Source organism: Garra rufa, chromosome 22 (genome assembly GCF_049309525.1).
Source record: "Garra rufa chromosome 22, GarRuf1.0, whole genome shotgun sequence".
In the NCBI taxonomy this organism is placed as follows: domain Eukaryota; kingdom Metazoa; phylum Chordata; class Actinopteri; order Cypriniformes; family Cyprinidae; genus Garra; species Garra rufa.
In genome coordinates this window covers 16,879,114-16,901,973 of record NC_133382.1, presented here as the reverse complement: position 1 = coordinate 16,901,973, position 22,860 = coordinate 16,879,114, and the positions used below count along the sequence as shown (strand labels likewise).

The 22,860-nt window shown below is 33.3% G+C and overlaps 1 protein-coding gene across 1 annotated transcript in view; it reads left to right on the top strand.

Moving 5' to 3' along the window:
* fam20cb (FAM20C golgi associated secretory pathway kinase b) overlaps positions 1-20,848 on the top strand; it is a 72,190-nt gene extending 51,342 nt beyond the window's left edge. The window contains exons 4-10 of the mRNA XM_073828399.1: positions 3,108-3,200; positions 10,363-10,478; positions 12,300-12,480; positions 12,830-12,939; positions 13,048-13,129; positions 14,406-14,465; positions 19,195-20,848. Of these exons, the coding sequence (XP_073684500.1) occupies positions 3,108-3,200; positions 10,363-10,478; positions 12,300-12,480; positions 12,830-12,939; positions 13,048-13,129; positions 14,406-14,465; positions 19,195-19,453 (901 nt within the window). The 3' untranslated portion in view covers positions 19,454-20,848. The remainder of the gene's footprint in view (positions 1-3,107; positions 3,201-10,362; positions 10,479-12,299; positions 12,481-12,829; positions 12,940-13,047; positions 13,130-14,405; positions 14,466-19,194) is intronic.
* Positions 20,849-22,860: the final 2,012 nt, after the last annotated feature.

Here is a 22,860-nt window from a genome sequence, read left to right as displayed (position 1 = left end):
GTACTTGTTTACCAAGGAGACAACAGATTCAGTGAGGAGCTTGAGATGAAATATGAGTCATTGTAATGTGTGAAGAAATATCTCTTGCGAACAGGACATTTTTATCGTGCATCCCCATTGTGCATTTTCCAGTCAGGCTGTAATTTGGTGAAAATATGGGTAAATATTTGAGATGTTTAGTTGTACATATACTGTCTGTTATTGTTACTGGACAAATTAAATAAACTAGTGTGAGTAATACATGTTTTAGAGGAGTTTATTTTCTTAAAGTCCAGAGGGCCAAAAGTGCCTGTAGCTGAAGAAACACCCGTCCACGCTTCTCTGCCAATTAAACATCTGAGCGTCTAGGGGCAAGGGTCCAATGAGTTCATCACAAGGACGCTTCTGGGTTCGCTGCAGAAGTAGGCCTGTTTCTTCCGGCAGAAACACAAATCCAGTTTAATTCTCTTCATGCCTGAAAAGAGGTTCACAGTTGGCGAGTGGAGCGATATTATCCGGGGCTCTGAGGAGCGGACTGCAGAAGAATGTGAAGTTGGAGACTCTCGTTTGGCAGGTCCCATGCTGTGTTATTTAACGATCGGTGAGCGTGTCAGCCTCACAGCTGCGCCTTGAACGACTGCCGCCAGCTGAGGACGATACTGAATGCCTGATTTTGCCAAGATAAGGATCTGTTTCCATTACAGATCTGGCGCTCTTCACGCTAGCTACCTTGTCTTTGGTTCAGACTGGTCGCTTTGCCACAAAGATGCTGGGATGTGGCACAATTCGCTTTCCAGAAAAGTTCTTGTTTTGAACCGTCTTCTTAGATGATTACGACTGTCGAGAAAGGAGAGATCCCAGCTGGATTTAATTGTTCTGACATTCGGACAGCATTCAGAGAGAGAGAGAGAAGGGAAGAGAGGAGAGCGAAATCTCAAGTATGTTTGAAATGGAGTCTGCTGAAAGCATTTCAGCAGGACCATATGAAGTCGGGCTGTTGGTTAAAAATAGTTCCTGTGGCTCTCTTGTCTGTGGAGAAATGTTTGCCTGGAACTTGATATGTCCTCCATTGACCTACAAGTATTGATTAAACGATATAGTTTTCGTATTGTTTGGCCTGTTATTAACTGCTCATGTACAATATCATCATTTTGGATGTTCTTAAAGACCTCAAGACCTCCATGCCAGTTAGCTTTAAAGCCATCAGTATTCTAGTGTACTCCTAAATGCTAACACAATTAACCTTCTGCACTGCACAGATTTTTTTTTTTCCAATGAAATGCTGTAGGATAAGAATGTCCCTCCCCCTTCGAAACCAACTGCTACTGACTTAACAATAGCAACTAGCAGATCATGGTTCAAGGCCAATTGATTTTTTTTAAAAAAAAGGACAAGCTATTTGATATGTTCTGTCCAAACAACCTATTTCTATAGGAAATACATCAGTACAAGAAGGAAAACTGTGTTCTTTAAGAAATATTGTGGTCTTTACATCATTAGAATTATGGTATTTGCATACTACGATGGCATTTTAGTGCCACGTAAAAAAAAAAAAAAAATCTTCGATTACGAGATTAAGTCGAAATTATGAGAATAAAGTTGAAATATTATAAGAATAAAGTCGAAATACTACAAGAGTAAAGTCGTAATATTTCGAGCATAAAGTCGAAATTATAAGAATAAAGTCGAAAAATATTTTGAGAATAAAGTCAAAATTACAAGAATAAAGTTGAAATATTTTGAAAATAAAGTTGAAATTCCGAGAAAAAAGTGTTTCAAGAGTAAAGTCGAAATGTTTAGAGAATAAAGTCGAAATTATAAGAATAAAGTCTAAATATTTCGAGAATAAAGTCGAAATTACAAGAATAAATTTGAAATGTTTCAAGAGTAAAGTCGAAATATTTCGAGAGAATAACTTTTGGCAACTTCTCCCGGTATATGCGCAATATAGACTATACTCTAAAAATATTCTAACTTTAATTTGTACAATTTAAATTCTTGAAATATTTCTACTTTATTCTCAAAATATTTTTATTTTATTCTCATAATATTTTGAGAATAAAGTTGAAATACTATGAGAATAAAGTCGAAATACTATGAGAATGAAGTCGAAATATTGCGAGAATAAAGTCAAAATACTATGAGAATAAAGTCAAAATACTATGAGAATAAAGTCAAAATACTATGAGAATAAAGTCAAAATATTTTGATAATTTAAACTGTAAAGTTTGAATATTTTGAGAGTATACCCAATATTGCTCATGCAAAGGCCTGAATTGAGAGCACCAGGAGAAGTTGCCAGGCCACTGAAATTTATTTGAATATTGTTCCAGTTTTTCTGGGGTTTTTTTCTTGGTTTCTTTAGTTATTTTAAAGGGTTAGTTTAACCAAAAATTTTGATTTTGTCATTAATTACTCACCCTCATATTGTTCCAAACCCGTAAGACCTTCATTTATGTTCAGAACACAAATTAAGATTTTTTTGATGAAATCCAAGAGCTCCCTGTCCCTCCATAGACAGCAAGGGTCCTACCAATGTCCAGAAAGGTGCACAGAGCATCAAACTAAATAGTCCTTGTGACATCAGTGGATCAACCGTAACTTTTTGTGTGCGCTAAAATAACAACTTTTTTCAACAATTTCACCATAGCGTCATTTGGGAGAGTATCACAATACATGTTTTGTTTACATGCGGAGGAAAGCATGCGTTTATGTCGTGATATAATATCTCTCCAATTGTCAAATAAAGTCTTTTTTTAATAAAGTATTCTCGTAGCTTCGTAAAATTACAATATCTGTCTATGGAGGGTTAGACAGCTCTCGGATTTCATCAAAAATTTCTTCATTCGTGTTCCGAAGATTAACAAAGGTCTTGCGGGTTTGGAACGACATGAGAGTGAGTAATTAATGATTTTTCGAGTGAACTATCCCTTAAGTAAGTAATAATAAATGAGGTTTTTCATCAATTATGTTAAGAAAAGACTTCCTTCCAGGCATCAATTTAGAAATAATGGAGGGGCGTCTCTTAAAGTTTTCCTGACAGGGTGGCTTTAGTTTCAAGGGCTAGGGCTGCGATTATGGCTTTGTTGATGAAAGGGACTAACAGCAGATTAACCTTTGCCTTGCAGGCAGACACGGGAGCAGGAGACACCCCCAGACTTCTTCTACTTCTCCGATTTCGAGAGGCACAATGCTGAGATCGCAGCATATCATCTAGACAGGTAACGGGCCATAAATGTCAGCCTCTGGCATGAATAGAGTGTGTGTGAGATGTTTGTCTTCCCCTGGATATATACGTGTATGTATACATCCACCACATGCCACTTATAAAAATGTTTGCCTGCTTGTGTATATGAACCTGTGGGGCCGTATTTATTTGCACAAGAATGTGTTGTGTGCGTGTGAATGTGTAACGCTCTTGGTGTGTCCTGCATGTTCTCAGCACGTTTGAACTTGTGTTTATATGTACGTGTGAAAGTACAGTATGTGAGTGTATCTCGGGGCAGAAAGCAGTCAGAAACCTGCAGTTTAGCTCATAAACAGCAAATCCAAAGAGAACTTAATGACTCTGAATGAACACAAACACATCCGTCAGTATCTGATCACCGATCGAGCTCCATCTAACAATGTCTCCTTATAGGTGATTACCCTTCTGATGAATGTCAGTGATTGAGAGGCTTTAATTTGTGTCAGCCACAATAACCCATGTACATCTGTCCTTGTCAGCTCATTTCAGCCGAGTTTATTGGTTGTTTGCTATATGAGTCAGATTTTCCCCGATTGTGATCTGAGACTCTGAGATTTATTGCCATTATAGTTTATTTCCATTCTCGGCTCGTTTTCTCCTCATCAATGTGATCGGACGGGGGTGGACAGCCGGAAATATTGTCCCAGGCCTTGCCAAAGAGGATGCTCAATGGACAAAAATCACAAATTGCTGGAGAAAAAAATGCATAATATAATATAATATATTATAATGTAATATAATATGTGACCCTGGACCACAAAACCAGTCATAAGGGTCAATTTTTTGCGATGGAGATTTATACATCATCTGAAAGCTGAATAAATAAGTTTAAATAAATAATCTAAAGGCATATCTAAATGCTGAGAAAATCACCTTCAAAGTTGTACAAATGACGTTCTAAGCAATGCATATTACTAATCAAAAATTAAGTTTTGATATATTTACAGTAGGAAATTTACAAAATATCTTCATGGAACATGATCTTTACTTATTTTTGGCTATTGCTACAAATATACCTGTGCTACTTAAGTTCAGGGTCACGTATAATGTAATATATACACTACGGTTAATGTTTGGGATCCAAAATTTTAAATAAATGCTTTAATGTGACAGTAAAAAAATGTATAATTTTACAAATAAAGAAATGCTTTCAAATAAATGCTTTCTAAAGAATCCTGACAAAATGTAAATAATGTTTTAAAATATATTAACAAAGAAAACTGTCATTTTAAATTGTAATAATATTTTACTATATTATATTGATTTTTTTTTTTAATCAAATTATATTATATTTTTAAATTTCTTTCAAAAACATTTCACAAAAAAATTCACTGACTCCATACTTTTGAACTGATAATCTAATCTAATATAATATAATATAATATAATATAATATAATATAATATAGTGTTCAAGTTTGGGGTCCAAGATTTTTTTTTTAAATAAATATATAGCTTTTATTCAACAAAGATGCATTAATAAATTTAACAGTCAAGAAATGTATAATGTTACCAAAATATTTCATTTCAAATAAATGCTGTCTAAAGAATCCATTTAATTTTCAACTGTTAATAATAGGAAGAAATGTTTATTTAGCAGCAAAAAAAAAAAAACAAAAAAAAAAAACATGATTTCTGAGGGACCATGTGACACTGTAGACTGGAGTAATAGCTGCTGAAAGCATGGATTTGCCTTTCCAGAAATAAATTATTTAAATTATGTAAAATGTAAATAATGTTTTAAAATATATTTCAAAGGAAACATATTTTAAATTGTAATAATGTTTTACTATATTAATATTTTACTGTTCTTTCCTAAATTCTTTCAAAAACATTTAACATTTCGCAGACTATACTGTTGAACTGATAATATAATATAATATAATATAATATAATATAATATAATATATACACTTTGGTTCAAGTTTGGGACTTTTTAAAAGAAATAAATACAGCTTTTATTCAGCAAAGATGCATTAGTGTGATAAAATGTAACAGTAAAGAAATGTATAATGTTACCAAAAGAATGTATAAAGAATCCTGACAAAAAATATATATAACGCTTGCCACTAATATTAAGCTGCACAACAGTTTTCAACAATGATAATAGGAAGAAATGTTTCTTTAATACCAAAACATTATGATATCTGAAGGATTATATGTGACACTGAAGACTGGAGTAATGGCTGCTAAAAGCACTGATCTGCCTTCACAGAAATAAATTTTTTAAATTATGTAAAAGTAAATAACGTTGTAAAATAAATTTAAAAGATATCGTTTATTTTATATTTCTTATTTTTTTGCTATATAAATATTTTACATTTTTAATCAAACACTTTTTTTTAATTCTCCAAAAAAACATTTAAAAATCTCCCTCCTAAGACTCCAAACTTTTGAACTAATATAATATAATATTATATAATATATGGTAGCACAATGAATGAACAAATACTTCTACAGAATTTATTAATCTTAGTTAATGTAAACACGACCAACAATAAACAACTTTTTTTTCATTAACTAATGAAACTTTATTGTAAACTGTTAAATATAATCTGATTCATATAATATAATATTTGCTTTGGGTACAATAAATAAATATTAAAATTAAATATTTATATTTAGTCTTACTATCTTGTTAATATACATTCCTGCTCAAGTTGGGGTTCAAGATTTTTTAAACAAAATAAAGTCTTTATTCAACAAAGATACAATAATGTGATAAAAATGCAACAGTAAATAAATTTATAATGTTACAAAAAAATGAATTTAAAATAAATACTGGCTAAAAAATCCTGACCAAAAAATGTATCACAGTTTCCACTAAAATAATAATCTATTAAATATTAAAACGTTACGCTTAAGTGTGATAATAAAAATATGTTTTTTTTTGGCACCAAAACAGCATAATATGATTTCTGAAGGATCATGTGACACTGAAGACTAGAGTAATAGCTGCTGAAAGCACGGGTTTGCCCTCACAGAAATAAATTATGTAAATTATGTAAAAGTAAAAAACATTTTTTTTTTTTTTAAATTATTTGATCAATAAAAGGTTCAAAAGAACAGTGTTTATTTAAAATAGAAAGGTTTTCTAACAATATACACTACTGTTCAAAAGTTTAGGGTCAGTACATTTCTATTCTTTCTTATTTTGAACAAAATTAATACTTTTATTCCCCAGGATGTGTTAAATTAATAAAAAGTGAAAGCATAGATTTAAATTGTTAGAAAATATTTATAGTTTGAATAAATGCTGTTCTTTTTTAACTTGTTATTCATCAAAGAATCCTGAAAAAAAAAATCAATATTAAAAAGAAAACTGTTGAATGTTTTGATTTTTTTTTTTTTTTAATTATCACAGACTCCAAACTTTTAAACTGATAATATAATATAATATATGTTTTGGGTATAATAAATAAATGTTAAAAATATTTATATTTAGTCTTATCTCTTAACAATTTTGCCTCACGTATTTATTTTATTTATATATTATTCATCTTTTCTTATTTCACTATTTTGAATGTTTTACTGAAAAAGCAAAATGACGATTTTTTTGGAGTGTAATGTCCTCTGTGATATAACCTACTCATTGAGACTAGCCATAAAACACAAATTTGTGAATTTTAGTGATGGCTCTGGTCCACACTATGAGAGTCTGTTACTTGTTTGTGGTGTTGTTTTGTTCTGTTCTCTGTCCTGCACTGCGTCTCATTTCTCCAGCAGTGTGAGCGTGAGTCAGAATAAACCCAGCGTGAGACTTGGGCACAATATAATCATTGAGCAGGCCCGGCCCGGCCCAGACCGGCCTGGTCCGCCTCACTTCCATCTGCACATCTGGCCGGGAGTAAAATCTAGTCGGTACACACAGGCATGTGTGTGGGTAGAAAGCGCAAACCAAGAACATGAAAAAACACCAGCTTTTCTAAATAAAGTTCATCTGGGTTAGACAAAAGTGCAGGTTGTTATTTCTATTTTAAAGCAGCATCACCCAGTGGGCCTCTCTGTCCTCGCAAGCCCACTACGGCTATATCTGACAACGTACCATTAATTATCTGATTTTAGTCGATGGGAAACTCTCGTTGTAGCGTGGCTTTGGGGAGGAAGTCGGGATTGAGGGAGAAGAGTGGTTTGAAAAGACAACTTTTCATTTGCCCCACAGTTCCCTCAGAGTTGTACATTGGACAGTGAGAGCGGAGGAAAACGCTTCTGCACACAAACTCTCTCTGTCATCTCTGTCAGCATGACTGGGCAATTAGTAGCTTCAAGTGCTTTTATCCCTTAGGCCCCGTCCATTAGTTGTTTTCAGGGTGATTTTTTCTAAGTTGCCCTGTCAGCAGAGGGTCTACACTTGCACGCAGGGTGAATAGGTTTTAAAACATGGATGAGCAAACCACGCTCGCTCATAACCAGTCAGAAAGAAACCCTACACATTTGTCACGTTCAGCAATACACTTTTGTTCAAGGTCAGTTCTGTCAAAAGGTGCAATAAATTATGAATACAAATGTATTATTTGCCAAGCTATAAAATATGTAATATACAATAAGTCGGTTTTATACGTTGACAGGGTACTAATTTATTATTTAAAATATATGTAATGTATGTAGAATAGTTTGAGCGCCCTCTACTGGTAAAGGTTAGTACCAATGTTGCCTAGTCCATTTGAGTGTTCATTTGCGTTTTGAATTACTTAATAATTAATAATAATAATAATAATTCAATTTTTAATGGTTTTATAGACGTTTCTTATGCTTATCAAGGCTGTGTTTATGTGATCAAAATACAGGAAAAAATAATATTGTGAAATATTATTTCAATTTAAAATAACATTTTTCTATTTGAATATATTTTAAAATGTAATTTATTTGTGATACAAAGCTACATTTATAGTTTCATTACTCCAGTCTTCAGTTTTACATGATCCTTCAGAAATCATTCTAATATGCTGATTTATTATCAATGTTGAAAACAGTTGTGCTGCTTAATATTTTTTTAGGATTCTTTGATCAATAAAAGGTTAAAAAGAACAGCATTTATTTAAAATAGAAAGGTTTTCTAACAATATACACTACTGGTCAAAAGTTTGGGGTCAGTACATTTTTATTCTTTCTTATTTTGAACAAATTAATCTTTTTTATTTACCAACGATGTGTTAAATTAATAAAAAGGAATGGCATAGATTTAGATTGTTAGAAAAGATTTATATTTTTGAATAAATGCTGTTCTTTTTAAATTTCTTATTCATCAAAGAATCCTGGAAAAAAAATCACAGGTTCCAAAAAATATTTGGCAGCACAACTGTTTCCAACATTGATAATTCTAATAATAAATCAGCATATTAGAATGATTTCTGAAGGATCATGTGCCACTTAAGACTGGAGCAACAGCTTATGAAAATTCAGCTTTGCATCATAGAAATACATTTTAAAGTATATAAAATTAAAAACCCTTATTTTATATTGTAATAATATTTAGCAATATTATATTTTTTATGTATTTTTGATCAGATAAATGCAAACTTGTAAAGACTTCTTTATGAAACATTGCAAGTCTTACTGATCCCAAACTTGTATAATGTTACATATAAGTATAAATTTACATTTACCTTTACATTTAGTTATTTAGCGGACGCTTTTATTCAAAGCAACTTACAAATGAGGACAATGGATGCAATCAAAATCAACAAAAGAGCAATTATATGCAAGTGCTATGACAAATCTCAGTTATCCTAACGCAGTATCAAATGAAAAGAAAACAGAATAGAAAAAGAATAGAGAAAGCTAGAGGCCTTTTTTTTTAAAGGAACACTCTACTTTTTTTGGAAATAGGCTCATTCTCCAACTCCCCCGAGTTAATAAGTTGAGTTTTACCGTTTTGAAATGCATTCAGCCGTTCTCCTGTTCTGGCGATATCACTTTTAGCATAGCTTAGCATAGATCATTGAATCCTATTAGACCAATAGCATTGCGTTAAAAAATGACCAACGAGTTTCGATATTTGTCCTATTTAAAACTTGACTCTTCTGTAGTTATATTGTGTACTAAGACCAGCGGTAAATGTAAAGCTGCGATTTTCTAGGCCGATAAGATTAGGAACTACACTCCCATTCCGGCGTAATAGTCAAGGAAGTTTGCTGCCGTAACATGGCCAAAGCAGGTGGAGTAATATCACGCAGCGCCTGAAATTAGTTCCCAGCTAGGTTAGCATTTGCACATGTGCTGCGTGATATTACTGCACCTGCTTTGGCCATATTACGGCAGCAAACTTCCTCGACTATTACGCCGGAATGGAAGTGTAGTTCCTAATCTTATCGGCCTAGAAGATCACAGCTTTACATTTTCCGCCGGTCTTGGTACACGATATAACTGCCCTCCAAAGGCAAAGTGCAGTAACTACGTCAACATGGAAACTCTCATCTCTCATCTCTCATCTCTGAAACAGGACACAATTGAGCCAGGAGACTTTGCCACAAGACAAAACAGTTGTCACAAAGTCCATTTTAAGCCTTAACTCAATTTTGACCAAATGTGTAGTTACTGCGCTTTGCCTTTGGAGGGTAAATAGGACAAATATCGAAACTCGTTGGTCATTTTTGAACGCAATGCTATTGGTCTAATAGGATTCAATGATCTATGCTAAGCTGTGCTAAAAGTGATATCGCCACAACAGGAGAACGGCTGAATGGATTTCAAAATGGTAAAACTCAACTTATTAACTCGGAGGGAGTTGGAGAATGAGCCTATTTCCCAAAAAAGTGCAGTGTTCCTTTAAGAACAAACAAGAGTGCATCTTATGGGGTCAAGTTTTTTTAATGAATTAAAAAAACAAATAGATCAATAGAATCAGAATCGAGAGTGCTAAGAGTTAAGAGGGTCAAATAGTGGAAATATCTATTTCAAGTTTTTTTGATCCTTAAAAAAATCTAAAATAATTTTTTTGGATTTTAAATGGATGCATTTATATGTATACATGTATGCATTTTTCAGTCAAAAATAAGTTATATTTAGTTTATGTAACACGTGATGCTTGCACTAATTTGTATCCTGTAAGCAGTGAACCTAGTATGTAAAGTATGAACTGTTACGTAAAAGTGAACATATGAAAACAATAATGGTTGTCTCTTTGAATGATCAACAGGATCCTGGATTTTCGTCGAGTGCCGCCAGTGGCTGGGCGAGTGCTGAATATGACCAAAGAGATACGAGATGTGACCCGTGACAAAAAGCTGTGGAGAACATTTTTCATTTCACCAGGTACCTAACACCCAGTGGTCATTTTTCTTGTCTCCTTTCTTTACTTCTAATCTGTTATCAATTGAAAAGCACTGAATGGTTGTTAGTTTGTTTTAGGGTTAAGTAAAGGAACAGTTTTGACTCATACAACTCTAGTTTAGGCTAGATTAAGTCTTAAATAAGTTGTTTATTATCATATTTTGCATTGTATCTCCTCTGTGCTTTAAACATTTTTATGTACTTAAACTAATCAGAGAGGACTGTGATTTTTTTCTTATTCTTCTTATATTGTAAGCAACCAGTAGATGGCGCCGTTGGTCAATTCATATTCAAGTGAGACCTCATTTGACACCAGTTGTAGATTTGTTCCATAAAATCCTCTTTAGAGACTGAAATTATAAATTATACACTAGCCTTGTAACGTTTTTTATGTTTTTGAGACTTATGAAAGAAGTCTCTTATGCATTTATTTGATCAAAACAGTAAAAATACTAATGTTGTGATATATTATTACGATTTTAAGTAACAGTTTTTTTATTTTAATACATTTTAAAATCTGTGTTTTCAGCAAACGTTACTCCAGTCTGCATGGTTAAAAATCATCATTTAAAGTCAATATGAAATGCTGTTCACAACCAACAGGATATTGAACAAAAATGGTGTTTGATTGGTTTGTGAAAACTATTTAATACAACCAAAAAGCATATCTATAAGTCAGGTTTTTCCTTTTTTTAATTAGAAGAACCAAACAGTGTCATAGACTTAAAATGTTTAAAGCAATAAGTAAAATAGTACATTTTTAGTTAAAGTTTTTTATGCTTAAGGAGGATTCATTATATTTTCAAATTTGAATTTATATTAACCGACATAACAATACAGAGTAAATAAACAGCAATAGTGAGCTACATACACTGCCATTCAAAAGTTATACTCATCAAGGCTGCATTTATTTAATCAAAAATACAGAAAAAACTGTAATATTATGTGAATATTGTGAATATGTTTTTACAATGTGAAATAATATTTTCCTGTGATTCAAAGCTGAATTTTCATCAGCCATTAAGTATCAAATGATCCTTCAGAAATATGCTAATAATTGTTAGAATTATCAATGATGGCAACAGTTGTGCTGCCAAATATTTTGGGGGGAATCTGTGATACATTTTTCAGAATTCTTTGATGAATAAAAGTTTAAAAGAACAACATTTATTCAAAATAGAAATCTTTTCTAACAATATAAGTCTTTGTTACCACTTTTTATCAGTTTAACACATCCTTGCTGAATGAAAGTAATTTCTTTCAAAAAAGGAAAGAATAAAAATTGACTGAGCCCAAACTTTTGAACGGTAGTGTATATTGCTAGAAAAGATTTCTTTTTTAAATAAATGCTGTTCCTTTTAACTGTTTACTCATCAAAGAATCCTGATAAAAAATTATCACAGGTTTAAAAAAAATAATAATAATAAAAAGCAGCACAACTGTTTCCAGCACTGATGATAAATCTGCATATTAGAAGGATTTCTGAAGGATCATGTTACACTGAAGACTGGAGTAATGATGCTGAAAATTCAGCTTTAATCACAGAAATAAATTCGATTTTAATGTATATTAAAATAAAATAAAAAATCTGTATTTTTGATCAAACAAATGCAGCCTTGATAAGCATGAGAAATTTCAGTTAAAAAAAAACATACTGATCCCAAACTTTTGAACCCGCAGTTTTTACTAAAACGTTTAATTTCAGGTTTTAATTCATTAATATAGGTGGGGGACTTCATTATAAATATAGTAAACTGTCTGTGTCATAATTTTAAGTTTATTACACTCTTGTCATCCCTCCAGCCAATAACATCTGCTTTTACGGTGAATGTTCGTATTACTGCTCCACTGAGCATGCTCTGTGTGGGAAGCCTGACCAGATCGAGGGCTCTTTAGCAGCATTTCTTCCTGACCTAGCCTTGGCCAAGCGCAGGACCTGGAGAAACCCCTGGAGACGATCCTATCACAAACGCAAGAAAGCAGAGTGAGGACCAAACAATACACATAATTTAGAAAAATATACATCAAAATATAAATGTGAAATATCAGCTGTCTTAACATGAAGCACTTTCATTAGAACAGCGCTGAAGTAATTCACTTAGATGCTGAAATACAGTATATATTTGTTATAAAATCTTGAATAGGAGGGTATTAAACATCCAACATGTTTTATCTGCTCAGTTCTAATTCTCCAGTTTCTTCTCAGATTATCATGATAGCCCTCTAGTGTCTCATTACAGTGACCTTCATCATGTTTCGCTGTTTTTCATTGTACAGTGTGTGTTAATGTAAGCTAATAAGGGCTGTGTGTGTGCGTGCGTGTGTGTTTATAGGTGGGAGGTGGATCCAGATTACTGTGAAGAGGTCAAGCAGACGCCACCCTATGACAGCGGCACACGCCTGCTGGACATCATGGACATGACCATCTTTGATTTCCTCATGGGTAAGAGGATTTAAAAGAATTGCATTTGTTATTGAACACAAAATTGCAGTTGACATTTAAACAAGCTATATTAATGTAATACATATTAATGTTTGTATATCTTCACAGGAAATATGGATCGTCACCATTATGAGACGTTTGAAAAATTTGGAAATGAAACGTTCATTATTCACCTTGACAATGGAAGAGGGTAAGACATTATTCATTATTTGTTAATTAGAGGCTTTGTAATTAATTAATCGAAATTAATCGCATTTTAATCGCATGTAAATATTTGACCTGAGAACAGTGAGAATTAAGATTTTTACATGGATTTTTAGTATACCATTGAATAATGACTGAATACATAAGCTTAAGCAACAAAATATTGTTTATTTTTGTTCAACCAAGTCCAACAGACCAGTGCAATATTGCCATTAAGTGTAGCAAGCATAGGGTAGCAAGAGGCACGTTCTTTAACGAGTCTTTCATTCCGAGAACTCTGCTCTTGTGTTTGCTTAATTATGCATTTAAACGTTAATGACCAAACCTATCATTATAAATGTTGCTGCACATGGAATATAACGCGGATAACATTTAAAAAAATAGTTTTTATCAGGTTACACACTGATTATTTATCACTCAAACCCCTTTCTCTACCTGTCCGTTGGTCGCGTATATCCTCCATGTTTGTAGTTTTTTAACACTTTTTATGCGTGTTTGTAGTTCTAATCGAATCCTCGTTCACGGCGCAGTGTGTTGCGGGCAATATTAGCAGTTAAGAGTGTGCATTGATCGTTAAGTAGTAGACCATCCGGGAATCTTTGGAATACTTTTTAAACATACTACGATTTGGGACATTCAATACTATTTAGGACGGACGCAGCTTCTTTGGTATAAGTTCTTTGGCTTGTCTGAACGCTAGTTTGTGCTCCAGTATAATCGGTCCGCCGAATCTCACCCAGTGAGAAACGTTCCGCGGTGCAAAACTTAGTGCGATTAAAATGCGTTAAAAAAAATTAACGCGTTATTTTTGTGTAATTAATTAATCTAAATTAACGCGTTAAAGTCCCGGCCCTAGTCATAATACAACTAGCTTCTTTAATTTATCATTATGGTAACACTTTACAATAAGGTGTCATCTGCTATCATCACGTGAATGAACTATACATTTAGTAAACTATCTTTGTTAATGTTAGGCAATAAAAATACAGTTGTTGGCTGTTTGTTCATGTTAGTTCACAATGCATTAACTAATGACAAACGCAACTTGCGATTTTAATAATGCATTAGTAACTGCTGAAATTAACATTAACTATGATTAATAAATGCTAGAAGTATTGTTCATTCTTAGTTCATGTAGTAACAAATGTTAACTAATGAACCTTATTGTTAAGTGTTACCATTATTATTAATGCCCTGTGTATTTTTTCTAAAGTATTGTCATAAAAATGTCATTTCTGTCTGATTTCTTTTTTAATCTTTAGGTTTGGTAAACATTCTCATGATGAGCTCTCCATACTGGTGCCTTTGAGTCAGTGCTGCAGGTTAGTGTTTGCATTATCAATTACTTATTGTTAAATATTTATCTAACAGCAAGACATTTTGAAAGTTGTTTGAATCAGGACTGTCAAATCAAGCAGCATTTTACAGACATTTCACATATAAAATGCATATAAAATATAACCTGTAAGTGAGGTGCCATTTGCACAAAAATGAATGAAAAGACCAAAAGACTGAGGCAGACCTTGTCTTTGAAAATTATGATTTAATTATGATTTAAACTTGTTTTTTGAATATTATTTAATTATTCTACAGAATAACTAATATTATTATGTGATTAATTTCAACAGAGTATAACAGACAGGTTCCTGACTTTTAACATGTTGTGAGCTCTGAAGTTGTTAATCAGTGGTATACGGTTTTGTTGAAACCATCTGTTTGCATTATATATTTGCATTTAACTTATTTTTTTACAATTATCATGTTTACATGTGGAATATGTAGTTAAAAGACTAAATGAGAAAATTCCACCAATCAGTCACAGCGAACAAATTGCTCTCTTCCATAAAGCACTGATGTAATTAAGTAATCTAGTCAGTCTTTATACTTTATCAAAAAACTTCAATATTTGTGACCCTGGTCCACAAAAGTAAGTAGCACGGGTATATTTGTAGCAATAGCTAAAAATACATTGTATGGGTCTAAATTATTGATTATTCTTTTATGGCAAAAATCATTAGGATGCTAAGTAAAGATCATGTTCCATGAAGACATTTTGCAAATTTCCTACCATAAATATATCAAAACTTAAATTTTGATTAGTAATATGCATCGCTAAGAACTTAATTTGGACAGCTTTAAAGGCGATTTTCTCAGTATTTCAGTTTTTTTGCACTGGTATTGTGGTCAAGCATCACATTTGCATATGCAGTTGAGGTCAAAAGTTTACATACACCTTGCAGGATCTGCAAAATGTTAATTACTTTACCAAAATAAAAGAAAAAAAGGAAGTTAACATACACTTGATTTTTAATACGGTGTTGTTACCTGAATGTTACCACACGTTTTTTAATTTAGTGTTAGTTGTTCATGAGTTCCTTGAGTTGTTTGTCCTGAACAGTTAAACTGCCTGCTGTTCTTTAGAAAAATCCTTCAGGTCCCACAAATTCTTTGGTTTTTCAGCATTTCTGTGTGTTTGAACCTATTTCAGCAATAACTGTATGATTTTGAGATCCATCTTTTCACACTGAGGACAACTGAGGGACTCCTATGCAGCTATTACGGAGGGTTCAAATGCTCACTGATGCTTCAGAAGGAAAAACAATGCATTGTGAGCCAGGGTGTAAACTTTTGAACAGAATGAACGTGTACATTTTTCTTATTTTGCCTAAATATCCTATTATTATTTTTTTTCCATTTAGTAATGCCCTTCATAGTTGCATATGAGTCCCTCAGTTGTCCTCAGTGTGAAAAGATGGATCTCAAAATCATACAGTCATTGTTGGAAAGGGTTCAAATACACAAAAATGCTGAAAAACCAAAGAATTTGTGGGACCTGAAATATTTTTCTGAAGAATAGCAGGCAGTTTAACTATTCAGGACAAACAAAGGACTCATGAACAACTACCGCTAAACAAACAAACAAAAAACACACAGCTGTGAATCATTCAAGTAACAACACAGTATTAAGAATCAAGTGTATGTAAACTTTTGAACGGGGTAATTTTTATAAATTCAACTATTATTTTCTTGTAGACTATATGTAAACATCTTTTTATGTGAAATATCTTATTCAGGTCAGTACTAAATAAAAAATAACATTTATTTAAATAATAACATGTATTTTGTATGATCCCTCTTATTTTGGTAGATTGCAGATTCTGCAAGATGTATGTAAACTTTTGACCTCAACTGTATGTATACTTTGCAATAAACTTAAAATATATCGTTTTAGTAGATATAATTAGCAACTTTAAATAAAAAGTGTTATACTTCACCATTGTTTTTAATTCAATTATGTCATTTGCAGTGTTTCATAGGATTGTAGTTCTCAGCTGTTAAAGCAGTTGAAGAGTTAGTTCACCCACAAATGAAATTCTATTATTAATTACTCAACCTCTTGTCATTCCAAACCCGTAAGACCTTCGTTCATATTTAAAATGCAAATTAAGATAGTTTTTATGAAATCCGAGAGCTTTCTGACCCTGCTTAGACAGCAACGCAACAGTGAAAAAGTGAGTGAATACTAATGAACTAATTTCCTAATGTCCTAACTTTCTCATAATTGAATTATCCACAAGAAACTGCGTTGTTAAATCAATACATACAGTGCAAAAGTATTCATACCCCATACTTTTACTATCTCATACACCATAATGACAAAGCACAAAACAGGTTTGTAACAACTTTGCAAATTTATTAGAAATAAAAACCTGAAAAGATCCTGTTGCATAAGTATTCATATCCTTTTCTGGGACACTTGAAATTTAGCTCAGGAGCATTCATATTGCTTTTAGATGTTACTACACTTCGAGTGGAGTTAAACTGTGGCAAATTCATTTGAATGAGTATGATTTAGAAAGACACCTCTCAGAAAAGGTCTAACAGCTGAAAATGCATATCAGAGCAAAAACCAAGTCCTGAGGTCAAGATAACTGCCTGTAGAGCTCAGTGACAGACTTGCGTTAAGGCAATGATCTAGGGAAGAGTTCAGAAAAAAATCTGCTGCATTGAAGGTTCACAGAAGCATTATCCGTAATGGAAGACGATTGGAACAACTAGGACTCTAGAAATGTCTGCCAGCCCCCATCCAAGCTGACAGAGCTTGAGAGGTGAAAAGGTGAGGCAAAGAATAATTGCCAAATGCAGATGGGCAAAGCTTGTCACATCATACCCAAAAAGACTTGAGGCTGTAAAGGTGCTTCAACTATGTACTCAGTTAAGGGTATGAATACTTATGCAATGTACTTATTTCAGTGTTTTATAGGGATGTAACGGTATCAAAACTTCACGGTACGGTAATACCTCGGTATGAATGTCACGGTACGGTATTTATTGAATCATTTACAGGAAAAACAAAACTAATGAAGAGACTCGAAAAAAGTGCCAGAAGTGTTTATTAAACAGTTTACATGAACACTGAACATATCAATGGCATACAAATTAGCCATCTATCTGTAATCTTTGAAACAGGAACTTCAATTTTTCAATTTTAATAACAAAAAATTATTAAACCATGTAACCACGTTACTTTTTTTTCGCAGTACTTTAGCCTACTTTGTGTAGTAACGAAAACATTCATTTCAGTGGAAAAATAAGTCCAAAACTCTGTTTTAACATTTTGAACAATAGGGCTCCACAATCTTTTGCTTTTTTTTAGAAATTCTTGTGTGTTTTTATTTTTCTGATAATCAAATGAAAGAATAGACATTTATTTTTACCCTTTTAATTTTTGGCAAACAAACAGGTTTACTGTTAAAATCAATACATGGAAGAAATTATATTCAGTTTAAAACGTTTAAATAATAATTGTAGTATTTTTGTTCTACAATTAAGTGGTTAATCTTGTTGTAATATTTATTTTTTATCATATATATTGTTTTATGTAAATTATTTAAATAGGAATATATACACACCTACATTATACTGTACAAAAGTAATACAAGACTAATATTGTTCTGTTACATGTTAAACCGTACTTTTATTTTGACAGGTTGCCATGAAGTTTCTGTGTGTATACCGTAGTATGATATGATGCTAGTTTTCTCAAATGAAACGGTAAAAGTGACACTCACAGCAGCTTTGGAGACTGAGTTATCTGTTCATGTGAGATACAAAGGCCAAAAATTAGCGGGAGCATCACGCGTGCTTCAGTATGAGTGTTGTAAAAAAAAAAAAAAAAAAAACGTGTCTTCTCCATTTATACAGACAGAGGCAAACGGAACATGCAGTATTCATATTAAAACGGTCTTTCTCCATTTCAGTTTTCACAGACACTAGTCCATATCGCGATTTGAATTAAGTGACAGACCAACTTTTGATTTATTAATCCAATAATCGACAAATTCCGTGGCATTTCGCGCTATAACGTTAGTTAATTCGGTTTTTATGAATGGAGTCCGCGATCCAGTCCGTGTTTTCGCGGAGGAGACATTGTAAACGCGTGACAGTGTAGAGACAGAAATGACATGCCTTCGTGTAAATAAGATAAATAACATAAGGCAATTTAGTTTGTTTAATAAAAGAACAATGTATAGACCTGTTCTATAGGAAAGATAACCTTAAATGACTTCTATTGTGATCTGGCGCTATATCGAAAATAAAATGAACTTGACGTTCAAGGGGGGCGGGCAACAGACCGCAAAGGATGACGGCCACACCTGGGCTGATGGGAATTGTAGTTCCCGCTACCTCCCGTTCGCTCCATTCGCCTGAGCAAACTTTTCTTAGAAGAACTATGGTTTTATCGAGTCATGCGACCACGGTAGTATCGAAAAAATTTGCTATTGCGGTACGACGGTATTTACAATACCGTTACATCCCTAGTGTTTTATTTTTAATACATTTGTAAAATGTGCAAATCTGGTTTTTGCTTTGTCATTATTATGGTGTATGGAGTGTAAATTGATGTGGGGAAAAAATAATTGAAAGCAGTTTAACATAATGCTGCAACAAAACAAAATGTGAAAAAAATGAAGGGGTATGAATACTTTTGCAAGGCACTGTATATGATTGGAAGTTACTTGGTTAGTGATTCTGATCTGTTTGACTCAGGGTGAAGAAGTCCACTCATTTACGGCTTCAGCTGCTGGCTAAGGAGGAGTTCAAACTGAGTGCTCTGATGGAGGAAAGTCTGCAGACTGACACGCTGTCGCCCATCCTTATTAGGCCTCATCTGGAGGCCATGGACCGCCGGCTCCGCCTGGTGCTCCAGGTACTGGCCGACTGCATTGAGAAGGAGGGCTACAGTAACGTAGTAGAGGATGACCTGGTCGCAGAGCGCACAAACACGGGCACAGTCCCACAAAGGTAGTGGGCCCAGACTGATCAGGCGCCCCACCAGCGGGTTCTTTGAAGTCCCACCACAGCTCTATAGACCATGAACGTCTTGCAAGAGATGCTCTTGTTGATAAACTTTTCTGAATTCAGTGAATTCCAAAGACTCATTCCTCAACTAATGGACCATGTGTTAAAATAAAAACACGCAGTAGACAAAGAAAGAGACGGTGTTCTGCGATCCTGCATCCGAAATATAAGCTGATCTTCACATGTAACAGCTGTTGTAAAGCGGTGGTTCTCAACTGGTGGATTGACAGCTTAAAATGGAGTCACAGGCTTGTCCGATGTGGACGGCAAGGAAAAATAATAATAATTACTTTATAAAATGTTTTTAAAATGCCTATGCAGTTCTTGGTAGGCCTAATATTAATACTTCTCAGTAGAATCTTTTTTTTACTTCTGTGTGATGAACAACTATTGTGTTGCCAAATATTGTCTAATGTGAGATGCAAAGCAAAACCAGTTGAGAACCACTGTTATAAAGGATCTAAATAAACACATAACAAAACTCATATATTTCCATGTTTTTACAGAACATCATTTAACCAGTATTTCCTGAAAACTATTTGAACTTTAGAGTTATAGCAACTATTTTTTTTAAGAAATGAACAAAGGATGTGCAGGACCGATCAACGGCTACAGTGGATGTTTGACTGAAGATTTTGCATCTAAAGAAGGCAACATTTCAGTTCAAACTTACGAGGAACGACAGCTTCACAAACTCTGTCACCGCTGTACGTGACGTGCACCTTTGTCTGAATATATGTGGACTTTCATGTCTTCAAATAAAATTCTTTATACTCTCTTCATACCAAGGAGGAATAAGAGGAACTGTGCTTTCATATAGCAATGTATTTTTTCTTGACTTTATTTAGGACAGAAAGCTTTGAGTGAAATGTGAGTTTTCTCCCAAAAGTGTCCCGTCTGTCATGTTAAAGCTGATCAGAGGTTATTTATTAAGTTGCGTATTTATTATTCCAAACATGCCATTTATAAATTTGTTACGAATCAGAGGTAAAGTCATCTAGTACATTAAACCAGTTGCAGTATTTGTGCTAGTGTGAGTAGATAAGTAAAAATGTGCAGTATGTGTTTGAAAAAAGTTGATGGTCTACTGGATTTCGGAGAAATGTCCTTTAATTGCATCATTTCCAGCATATCAAGATTTTTTTCAGTCATATTTAAGGCAATATCAAAAACTGGACGTTCCAATATCAATAATCAATATTGTCAAGTGTGACTGCTGCATTTCCACCTTCATGTGACCTAAAAATGTAGCCCTTAAATTGCACAAGGATACTGATTAATAATGTCAAATCTATGAATCACTGTAGAATTTTCATGCTATTAAACTACAATTTTGAAAAACTGTTGTTGTGCTCAGAGGAGTATGTGAATGATGTTTTATAAATCTTTTGGATTTCTGAATTAGCATTCTATTGTGAAATCAATTTTGATAATTACATTAAATTAGGATTTTTAAATCATCAAAAAACTACAATTTGTTATTTGGAATCACAGAAATGTTTTAGAACATTCTGATCATTTTCTTACCCCCTTGTCATCCAAGATCCATGTCTTTGTTTCTTCAGTCGCAAAGAAATTACGTTTTTTGAGGAAAACATTCCAGGATTTTTCTCCATATAGTGGACTTCAATGGTGCCCCCGAGTTTGAACTTCCTAAATGCAGCTTTAAAGGGCTCTACATGATCCCAGCCAAGGAACAAGGGTCTTATCTAGCAAAATGATCAGTTATTTTCTAAACAAAATTTAGAATTTATACACTTTTTAACCTCAAATGCTCATCTTGTTTTCCCAGTTCAGTACAGTTGGGGTATGTCAAAAAACTCTCATCTCATTTTCTCGTCCAAATTCAAAACCGTCCGACATCACTGCAGAAGTACAAACCCGTGTTTACAAAGTGAACTTGCAAAGAAGAAACACCGATGTAGGACGATTTTGAAGTTGGAGGAGAAAATGAGATGGCAGTTTTTTGACATACCCTAACTGTATTGAACCGGCAAAACAAGCATTTAAGGTTAAAAAGTGCAAAAATTGTTAATTTTTTTTTTAGAAAATAACTGATCGTTTCGCTAGATAAGACCCTTATTCCTTGGCTGGGATCATGTAGAGCCCTTTGAAGCTGCATTTCAACTGCATTTTGGAAGTTCAAACTCTGGGACACCATTGAAGTGATAATTTTGAACTGTATTGAACCGGAGTACGCATGTGCATGACAGAGCTGGACAAGATGCGCATATGTGGTTTAAAAGTGTATAAATATTCACTAGATAAGACCCTTATCCCTCGGCTGGGGCCGTGTAGTAACTTTTGAAGCTGCAATGAAGCATTGAGCACCATTGAAATCCACTACATGGAGAAAAATCCTGGAATGTTTTTCTCAAAAAAAAAAAACGAATTTCTTTTGCAACTGAGGAAGAAAAGTCATGAATATCTTGGATGACATGGGGATGAGTTAATTATCAAGAAATCTTTATTCTGGAAGTGGAGTGATCCTTTAAAGAAACAGTACATGCCAGTTAACTAAAGCATTAATACCACTTGGTTTTTAGCAGCCCAGAGTCATTGGCAGAAGCACAGAGGTCATGTTAGTTTTGCTGATTGAACTATTTTCTTAGTATAATTTTGTATATATGATATGCTCCAGCATATGTATAGCATGTACATTGTAACATTTAGTGTCTTTTTAGTTGAGGTTGGGAAGGATGTTGGTGTTTATGCTGAGCTCTCTGCCACCTTTGTTGTACTACGAAACCCATTTCTACTAACTGCTGAAAAAGTTGTGTAAATACTATGTGAATTCAGTGCCTGTGCAATTAGACAAATACTTGAATACTCGGTTGTGGAGATGACAGAGTAATCAGCAGAATACATGTGGTTTTATTATACCAAGGCTACATCGCAGATTCATACAATTTGTTGTTTTCTTTATATGTACAGTTAGTATTTTCACATTTACAACGAAATACAGTATGTTTTGCCGTTGCTGTCATATTTTGTCTCTGACTTTTTGAGTTTTCCCCCTTGGTTATGGTGCAATAAACAAATATTAAGCAAATGGTGTAATACAGATGTTCTTTATTTAACACACATATATATATATATTTAAAAGTTAAAAAGTATTTAAGTATTAAAATCTTAGATGTTTATTAAGATCATTTTATTATCTATTGAAACCCACAAAAATATTTAAAATCAGTAAGCTTTATATATATATATAAATCATCATTTAATGGGTACTTGCAATTGGAAGTTGGCTGTCCCTAATCTATAACCCCCAAATTTCAAATTATGAAAATTATATTGAAATCATTTTTGCATTTTATTCTACTGTTGTTTTTAAAAATATCTTTTTGATTT